The sequence below is a fragment of the Scomber japonicus genome, chromosome 15 (assembly GCF_027409825.1).
Source record: "Scomber japonicus isolate fScoJap1 chromosome 15, fScoJap1.pri, whole genome shotgun sequence".
In the NCBI taxonomy this organism is placed as follows: Eukaryota; Metazoa; Chordata; class Actinopteri; order Scombriformes; family Scombridae; genus Scomber; species Scomber japonicus.
The window spans coordinates 30441216-30451820 of NC_070592.1; the positions used below are offsets into that span (position 1 = coordinate 30441216).

Consider the following 10605-nt stretch of genomic DNA (forward strand, 5'->3'; position numbering starts at 1 on the left):
CACTCGCGATCCCATTGTATAGTTCAATTCTATCCCTCCATACTTTCTTAGGCACCCATCATTAGTTTTAGCTGGTTGTACAGGAGTAGCGCGTCTGGAACGGTTCAGGTGTGAGGTGGAGTGTGTGTCTCCCTTGCAAGCTACATGTGCGTGTGTGTGGGATGCTGGACCTGATCCTCGAATGCCTGGGTTGGTGAGTGGTTCAGGTGGAGCAGCTGGATCTCTTTCCATCCTGTGCCGAAACTCCCACCACAGTGGAGGTGCTGCAATGATCAGAGCAGCCAAAACAAACACACCAATCCATACCCACTTAGTTAGGGGAATGCACATGATTACTTGCTATATCTGTGTGTCCAATATAATGCTAAAGTAATGATAAGCACAATAATGAAAAATATGATTAAGACAAAAAGAACACGACCTTGTCTATTTCTCTTTATGTACTCTCTATGCTGTTGTTCAGACCACTGTATCAAAGCCTGTCCTCCTCTAGTTTGACAGATGGGAATGTTGTTTGGAGGATAAGGAGTATATTGGACTGACATAGGTCTAAAAGGGAAAAAAATAAAAAATAAAATGCTAAATAGCTCTTTCTAGTGGAGTCCTATTCTTATCCTTGTAGCTGAGCAGAACCTCTCTCAACGTAAGATGTGTTATGCCTTCTCATTTAATGACTCACACTTTCTATTTTGGCAATAGCTAAGTAATAATAAAAAATGATTAAAATGTCTCTTGACTTCTTAGCAATCTAAGACAGCTCTTTTAGGTCTTTTCTTATCTCTTCCATGGTCCTGGTTGGTGGATCAGTTGCCGTGCACATCGACCAGTGAAACCAGGTCTCTCCCTTGCCCTTCAGCCGAACAGCGTGGGATGTCCTCTCTGTCACCTGATATGGTCCGGTCCACCTTGGCTCCGACCACTTCCGCTTAAAGACTTTTAGCAGAACCCACTTGGTGTCTCTCGGTGGAGGCGCTTTTTCCTCTCCCCCTTTTATCTCAGCAACCTGTTTGGAGAAGACTGAGACAAGTGCAGTGAGCTGGTCATAGTACGGTTTATACTCTAGAAATGGAGTGGTTTGACAGATTACACCACCAGCTCCAGGTCCTGGAAATTGTTGTCCACACATAAGTTCATATGGTGTAAATCCTGTAATAGAGTTTACTGAGCTCCTGATTGACATCAAAGCTATAGGTAGAGCATCCACCCAATTAAGCTTACTGTCTGCACAGATTTTCCCAATTTTTCCTTTTATGGTCTGATTCATCCTTTCAACTTTGCCCTGAGACTGGGGATGATATACGGTCCCAAAAGCATGCTTTAGGCCTAGCTGAGCTTCTACGGCCTGTAGGTGTTTGTTCTTGAAATGTGTGCCGTTATCTGATCTTATCTTTTTGGGAAATCCATGTGTGGGGATGTACTGATTCAGTAAGAATTTGACTACTGTGAGTGCATCCTCTTTCTTTGTAGGTACAGCCTCAGGCCAGCCAGTGTATGCATCCACTGCCACCAAGAGGTACCTGTACCCTCTAGCATTGATCAACATGTCTGTATAATCAATAATGATTTCCTGTCCTGGCAGGGGAGGTAATGGAAATTTGCCTTGGTGTGGTTTGATAGTTGGTTTTACATTATAGGCCTTACATGTGCTGCACTCTCTGATGTGATTTTCAATTGCTGCAGGTAGATAAGGATGCCACCAATGAGTCAGGTGATGTTTCATTTGAGTACTGCCACAATGAGTTAACCCATGTGCTTCCTGGAGCACAGCTGAGGTGAGTCCTGGGGGAAGTACTGGCCTCCCATCCGGTGCTCTCCAAATTCCCTCACTCTTTCTGGCTCCTTTATTTATCCACACACTCTTCTCTTGAGGAGAAGCTTTTTCTTGTTCTAATCCTACTACATCTTCCTGACAAGGGGAAAGTACCAAATCATGTATAGTCTTTTCTGACTGTATCATAGTGTACTGCACACCATATCCTGCTTCCTGTTTTGCTGCCTGGTCAGCTGCGTCATTTCCCTTTGCAGTCAGTGAGTCAGTTTTGTCATGTCCCTTGCATTTAATTACTGCAATCAGTCTGGGTTTCATTAAGACTTCTGTCAGTCGTTTGATGTCTTTTTCATGTTTGATAGGGGTTTTAGAGGCTGTGAGAAATCCTGCTCTCATCCACTGGCTCAGTTCCACATGTATTGCTCCTACAACATATGCTGAGTCTGTGTAGATGTTAACGCTCTTTCCCTCAGACCATTCTAATGCTGCTATCATTGCTTGTAGCTCTGCTAGTTGTGCTGACTCTTTGCCTTTCACTTTCCCTGAAAGTATTGTCTCAAACCCTGCTGGTGTTGTTCTTACTACCGCCCATGCTGCTTTCAGACCTTCTGTTGGATGTCTGAAACAACAGCCGTCAGTAAACAATGTCTCCTCAGCTCTATCTATTGGCTCTCCCTGTAAGTCTGATCTTATCCTGACATCTTTCTGCACCCTTTCTTCACATACATGGGGTTCCCCTTCTCCCATATTGTCTGCCATGTTAATACCCTCATGTGTGAATGTTATGTGTGGTGCAGTTAGGGTTTTTTCAAGCCTTGTTTGTCTTAGTGAGGTCATAGTGAATGCTTGTGAGTTCACATATGCCACTACACTATGTGTGGTGAGTACTGTTATTGGATGTCCCATAACAATGTGTGCTGTTTTGTTCAAAATTTTTGCCACTCCTGCTGCATGTCTTGTGCATGGTGGTTGTCTGTTCTCTGTTGCATCTAGCGTGACGCTTGCATATGTCAGTATCTTTCTATCACCCCCCTTTTTCTGAAAAAGCACTCCGTTAACAGAACGTGGTTTTTCAGAAACATCCAAATAGAACGGGAGTGTGTAGTCTGGCACAGCCAGTGCAATGGCATTTGACATGAGCTGTTTGAGAGTTATAAAACTCCGCTCAGCAACTTCATCCCATTCTAATGTGGCTGTGAGGTTACGCATGCCTTTGGAATTAACCATAGCGCGTAGTGGTGCAGTGAGTTCAACATAGGCTGGTACAAAATGTCTGCTATATCCTGTCAGGCCTAGAAAAGAAAGCATGTCTTTGACCTTATGTGGTTTTGTGTGGTGTAGGATTGAGTCTTTGTGTGCTGGGGACACCCCTGTACCTTTCCCTGAGATAACACGACCCAAGAAGGAAACCAACTGTCTGCAGCACTGAAGCTTTTTCTTTGAGACTTTGAACCCTACTTCAAACAATCTGCGCAACACCACGTCTGTGGCTGCTAGACACACTGATGGTGAGGGGGAAGCTATCAATAGATCATCAACATACTGTACTAACACAGAGCCCTGTGGTAGCTCAACTCCTGCAAGGAGATCCTTCAACACATGGTTGAAGATCCCTGGTGACAAAATGAAACCCTGTGGGAGTCTGTTGTATGTGAACTGTCGACCCTGATATGTGAATGAGAAAATGTGTCTTAAGGCTGGGGCAAGGGGAAGGCAGAAAAATGCGTTCGCTAAATCAATGCACGTGAACCACTGATGAGAGGGAGTAACTCTGGACAGAGCAATGTATGGATTGGGTACTGGCAATGTAGCTGTGGTGATGATGGTATTAATGCTGCGTAAATCGTGAGCCATACGAAATTTGCCAGTGTTTTGCTTCTCCACAGGTAGAATAGGTGTATTCCAATTACTACTGCTGTCAATTAGCACACCAGCAGCTAACAAACCCTCAATGGTGTCTGCAATACCCTCTTCAGCTACCTGTTTATGGGGATACTGGTTTAACCAAATAGGTCCTGCATCTGGCTTAACATCAAAAGTGATAGGATCAATAGTGGAGCAAAATCCAACATCTGTCGGTCCTGATGACCACAGAGAAGGTGGCAGAGCCTCTAGCATACTAGAGGAGTCAGGATGATCAGTTTTCTCTCTGCCATGAAATCGTTCGATCTGCCTTTGCTCCAGTAGAACAGAATCTACTGCTGTTTTGGTGATTTTGTAAGCTTTTTCAGACTCAGAGTATGAAAGCTGTGGGATCTGTGTTGTAACCCAATCAGAGACTTTTAACAGTCTTTTTGTCATGGGACCTAATTCTTTGGCTTGATGGTCAGCATGTACAGCCAGAGTGATGTGCGGGGCTGCTTCAGCAGCCATTTCATAAATTTTTATTAATTCATAGGGTAAGGTTACTGCAGCAGCCACTCCCTCAGGACCCGCAAACAAACAGGTGGATGTCACCTCCGACCCCTTACCCTCCACATCCATAAAGGCCTCATGATACACCCAATTCTCATCGCGATCATAGAACAGAGTTACATGGAGAGGATCAGGTGGGGGAGCGTACGGATGTAACATGTGCAGCCAGGTTTTCCATTCGGTGTACAGAGAATGCACCCCACCCCCTTTTGACTCTTCAGGCTGTACCAACCCCCAATAAATGTCTGCCCATTGCCCCTCAGCCCCTGGTGAGTTATCTGGAGCCAAAAACATCTGGGAATGCAATCGAATCTGTCCAACTGAACAGTTAAAAGACTTTCCATTAGGAAATGTAACCACTAGGCCATCAGGGCCGCACAAAATAGAGGCTCCACTGCGCACCAGTAAGTCTCTTCCCATCAAATTGACAGGACACTGAGGGGAAGATACATATCTGTGAGTGAAACATTGTCCAGCTATCAGTGTAGGTAAAGGAGCGGTTAAAGGCAGCAGATTAGGTTGTCCCGAGAAGCCAGTTAATTCAACAGTGTCTGTAGTCATTTTGGAATTAGGCACGCCACAGTTAAGTGTAGAGTACCTTGCCCCAGAGTCCACGAGAAACGGCAAATTTCTCTCCAATATTTTGACTGAAAGATAGGGATCTGCCAGCCCTATCTCAGAGGCTCCTGGGCATCTTCATTGTCCATGAGGTGGGTCTATCCACTCAGGAGTTGGATAGAGATCGGGGTCGTTGTGGGGGCTGAGGGCAGGGTGCTGACTGCCTCTGGGGGCGGTAGCCGCATTAGGGGCTTGGTGGGGGTTATGTTGACGTGCAGCTTGTGGGGGCGGACCATGGTTATGATGGGGTTCATAATAACCTGGGGTTGGATTGGTGGGACAATCTCTAGCCCAGTGACCTTCCTGGTGACAATACCAGCACGCCCTGGATCTCTGCTGCTGTCCTCTCCCTTGTCCCTGTCCCCCTGGCCTATATCCTCCCCTCCCTATTCCTGATCTACGCTGAGAACGGGCAGGATACCACTGAGGCTGCGTGGGCGGATACACCGGCGCAGGAGGGGCCACTATCTGCTGCGGACCTGATTGTGGAGTCTCTACAGGTTGCTGCACCATCTGTTTAGGGCCCTTTTTGCCCTCGTTGAGCTTATTACGCTCATTTGTTAGTTGCAATTTAACTAACTGGGCTGTGTTAGCCGATTGTTCATCAGCCAACGCTTTTTGCTTCGCTTCCTCTTGCCGTACATGATGAACTAGATGCTTTTCCCACTGTACTGTGGTGCATCCTTGTAAGTCAGGATTTGCTGCCATCTGTGTTTGTACTGATTTAGGCATACAGTCTAAGATAGCTTTTCGGAACAAAGATGTTTGCAGTGCGTCGTGGCTGGGGAGAGCCCCTGCCACGTTTAGCCAAATTTCAGTGCATCTCATTAGAAACTCTGGCATGCTCTCATTATCTTTTCTGCTAAAGGTTAGGGAGTGTAAGGCTCCCTCTGGCACTGGATACATGTCACGCATTGCACCACCTACTGAGGTGGAGTGCAGGAGAAAATTAGCTTCATCCCCCAACCCGTATGTACCAGCATTCATCTCAATTTGTTGTCTGGAATGGGCGGGGATCTGGCGGCCAATTAAAGCCCTCCAATCTCCCATGGCTAAAGTTTTTCCCTGTGTCAATTGATCTAATTTGCTCATCCACTTATTCCCTCCCTCAGCAGGTGCAGGCATTTTCTCTAAAATGCAGTTCATATCTGTGAATGAGAACGGCTGATAAACTGTGCTCCCGTTCCCCTTAGTTAGCAGAGGGAAATTCCCTGCTGCAGGTGGAGTTTTAGGTGTAGCTTGCAACAGGTTGTGGTGATGTGTTTTTAACTTTGTCTGTGTCTGGGTTCGTGTGTGACTAGATATGGGGGACTCAATTCTATCTGCAGCTTCCATTCTAGCCTTCATCTCAGCTCTCTCGTGCTTCTGCTCACTCTCGAATCTATCCCTGTGAAGGTCAGTATAGCTCATCACCCCCCTAAAGGTACACGCTACTTCTCCCCCTCCACAATCTCCATCCTCTAGTTCTTCCTCCCCATATCTGTGCAGATCTTCCCTCTCGTCCTCCTCTCTGCTCCACTGTGACTGCCTGTCTTCCTCATCTGACCCTTCCTCTTCTTTTCTACCGCTGTCTGCACCCTGTGTGGCAAACTGCACCTTGCATCTTTGTTGCCTGTCAGCAAATGGTTCAGTACTAGGCCACACTTCCCCCTGCTTCTCTGTCCCTGTCGGAGTTTTAGTTTTTGGTTTTACAATTTTTGGAGTGGAGGTTTGCATGCGCAAGAGTGGGTTATCAAATGGATCACTACGGGGCATGGGGTTGCTAGGAGCCTGCGGTTCAGTCCTGTTTAAGTCAATCAATGATCGTTCTAGATCTAATATCCTTCTAGCTGTAACTTCTTTCTCCTTATGAAACTGTTCTCTCTGCTTGTCCATTGACTTCCTCATGTCATCTAACTGTTTCCCTGCAGCTTCAGTCTGCTCAATATCAAGCACTCCTCCTAAAACCTCCATTAATGGGGCCTGTATGACGCTCTGAGATTTTTCTGTATATTTAGGCGGAGGAGAAGGGGTCGAGATTGTCACAACTGTGGTAAGTGGGGTCAAGTCTGGGTACAGTGGTTTTGCTACTGCGTCTTCTGGTGGGCCACTTTTAGTCACAGTCTGAGTCGGAGTGTTTATTTTTTCTCTGTTCAAATAATTATTCACTGCCATACAGGCAAGAGTCATACTATGAACTACTGCTCGCTTATCTTCTTTCTCCTGTAACTCTCTCTCCCACTTCTTTTTAACCCCAAACTTGCCTGGCTGCTTCGTCCTGTGCTCATTCACTTCCGCTAGCAGAGTCCTCTCTGTCCTAGCCAGATATGACAACAATGGCGTCTTCTCTAACTCCCTAGGCATGTGACCTTGCTCCTTGAGCCAAGACCAAATACTATCCACTTCTTTCAGTCTCTTATCTCTCTTTTTGCAAGAAAATCCACTAGCTAGCTGCTGTCTTATCAACTTCCACTGTCCTTCAAGTGAGTCCGGAGCACAGCCCCCGTACTCTTCACACTCTCTCACAAACTCTCCGTCCATGTTAACACACTTTTTCTGTTTTCGTACTACTGCACAAATTAGAGATAATAATTACAACACATACAGGTTCAGTGTGAATGACTCCTCTTGGTCAGTTATTTCGTGCAAAACATTGCCCAGTGAGACAAGCTTCTAGGCTGAGCTAACCTCAGTCCGGTCTCACTCTGGGGGTCCTATCCCAGGCTTTACACGAAAACTTTTTAGACACACTTTCCCCGTATCCAACCACCCTTTTCCCCACAGAGCAGCCTCCGAGCGAGATGTCAGAGAATCTCACGAAAAGCTCGGTGACTGAAAAACCTCCCACACAATTTCCCTCCTTTGTTATTCACACAATATACATAGACATTTTATACATGTAGCGCTACTTTTATTTACACTAGGTTGCTGCTTTTATGCCGACTTAACGGACAAGGGGCTCGAAACCTAAACCTAAGAAGTTGCTGCTTTTATGCCGACTTAACGGACAAGGGGCTCGAAACCTAAACCTAAGAGGTTGCTGCTTTCATGCCGACTTAACGGACAAAGGGCTCTAAACCTTAACCTGTTTTTACTGCTTTCGTGGGGACTCTAACCACCACGGGGAAATCACCCCTCGGGCTTGCTCGCTGCCGCGAGTTCCCTTACACGCACTCCTTATGGGAGCCGCAAACCTATGCTTGCACACTTTACTGGTTTTACACTATTCTAGGACGAACTACTCACAAGTGACTTCAAAACAAATTTAGTTGTTGCCAATTGCAGAACTTTGTTATAACAGGTGTCTGCTTACCTTAGTTTTTTTTTTTTCGTTGGCCAACGAAGTTTTGCTGTCACTCGCGCTGCTCGTCCGTTGTTCTGGAACACACCTTCACACCTTCTAATTCTCCTTTTTCATCGCGTCGGGGTCACCATTTTGTTGAGGAGTTTGTCAGTTTGTCCTCGCGTATTCTTTTAATGAAATATAAGGAGAAGCATTTTAGTTCAAAACAATCAGTTTTATTTTAACACCAGTAGAATGTGCAATATTACAGAGCTCTGGGTCTGACTTATAGTATCCCTGACAAGTAACAGAATGTTCATCAGTTCACGAAGTCTGACTAACTATCTCTTCCCTGACCCAGTGTTTTAAAGCGTACAGAGCAATAGGTGTAACGCAAGGCGGCGTCCTCTTCTGATTGGCTCAAGACGTGTCATTCATTCGCCTCGTAATATCTGACTCCATCCGTTGTGGTGACGCCTTAGAGCCCAACCTGAAATGCAACTGTTAAGAGACAAACATCCTACTTTCTCATACTTGCTGAAAACACATTCAAGGTCATCTTTTCACTCCCTGTACTTTTCTACTTCAAGTTACCTTGTGTTTTTCTTTTGGTACAGTGGTGTGACTCTGGCTAAGACAATGCAAGCATTCACTTCTTATCACTTATAAAAACCCTTATTAATTAGTGCAACATAGTTCCCTTTAATCATCACAGTCATTTCCCGTATAGGCTACTCAGCAAATTAAACAATGCAACAGTTCAAGGCTATATGAAAATAATATAACAACTTACAACTTATATAACAACAATATATTGACACTCTTGCTATAATGCTCAAATGCATGCAGAGGTGTGTGTGTGTGTGTGTGTGTGTGTGTGTGTGTGTGTGTGTGAACACAGTGTATGTGTGTAAAGGGCTGTAGTGTAGTGCATGTTGTACGGCCTTGTGCTCTGTGTGTGTCTGTCTGCTTACATCTCCTGTCACACTTGATACTGACTATTAAGATGAACTGAATACTGCAAAAGTAAAAGTTATTTAGTTAGTGTTAGTGCAATTATCAAAACCAGAATATGATCAGGGTGACTTTTGAACACTGGAAGTAAATCATGTATTCATCCAGGCAGCAGTCCAGTGGCACTCAAAGTTTGCATATAATATTAGTAATAAAAACAATAAAACATAATAAAAACAATAAAACATCAACTTCAACGCTGAGAAGGCTTTTGACAGGGTCGAGTGGGGTTTTCTTCACTCGGCCCTGTCAGAATTTGGGTTTGGAACCGGTTTCATGAAATGGATTAAAATACTGTACAGTAATCCTAGGGCAGCAGTTATGACTAATGGTGTAATCTCATCATTCTTTAACCTCTCCAGGGGAACACAACAGGGGTGTCCCCTATCACCACATCTATTTACAATTGTCTTGGAACCTTTGGCGATAGCCATAAGAGCAAACTCCTCCATTAAAGGAGTGGATGGAGGTGGTAGTGAACATAAATTAATGCTCTATGCCGATGACATTCTTTTTCTGACAAGGGATCCGCAAAACTCCCTACCTGCTTTAATGGATACTATTAGTGAATATTCTCAGCTCTCAGGTTACAAAATTAATTGGACCAAATCTGAAGCAATGCCAGTGTCCAAACATTGTCATCCACAAATAATCACACAATATAACTTTAGGTGGGTGTCAAGGGGCATGGTCTACCTGGGCATTAAGTTGAGTCCAGACTTTGGTGAGATGACTGCTTTGAACTATGATCCACTGTTTCAAAAAATCAAGACGAACATAGGGAAATGGGGGAAGTTAAATCTGACCTTGTATGGCAAAGTAAATGTTATTAAAATGGTGATTGCCCCACAGTTTAACTATATATCCATGATGCTCCCACTTAGCATACCAGATCACATTTTTAAACAGTATGATAATCTAATCAAAGAATTCCTTTGGGCAGGGCGAAAGCCTAGATTTAAATTGAGCAAACTGTTTGCACCCAAGGACAAAGGGGGTTGGGTTTACCTAATGTCAGATTGTACAGCTTGTTTTTTGAAATGGCTAAGTTAGCTAAACATTGGGGCGGTATGGTGTCTGGTCTAAAATGGGCCACTATAGAACAGACTCTTGCCACACCCTTCCATCCTATACAGGTATTATCCCAACAAGTAACTAGCTTAGAGAAGGATAGAAACCCAGTCATTAAACATTCTAGGGAGGTCTGGGCGAAGATTCATAAATTACACAAAATGCCTCTTTACAAACAGCAATATTCCTCACTATGACTTAACCCTGAAATTAAAATAGGGAAACAAACAGTGTTTTGGAAAAAGTGGGTAGAGAATGGGATCCATACAATGAATGACCTTTACAAAGAAGGTATTATTAAATCTTTTGCTGAGCTAGGTCAGGAGTACAATCTGCAAGAGAAGGGTGATTTCTGGAAGTACTTACAGATCAGAAACTGCTTATTGAAAAAAACTCAGCCAAATGAAGTAGACAATCTAATTGCCAACTATCTTCGATATCCATGTAATCATAAGGC

At 44.5% G+C, this 10605-nt stretch overlaps 1 protein-coding gene across 1 annotated transcript; it reads right to left on the reverse strand.

The window, feature by feature from the left end:
* Positions 1 to 460: 460 nt before the first annotated feature.
* Positions 461 to 4342, reverse strand: LOC128373969 (uncharacterized). Its single transcript, XM_053334172.1, has one exon. The coding sequence runs from the start codon at positions 4340 to 4342 to the stop codon at positions 749 to 751; it is 3594 nt and encodes a 1197-aa protein (XP_053190147.1). The 3' UTR covers positions 461 to 748.
* Between the last annotated feature and the right edge of the window lie 6263 nt (positions 4343 to 10605).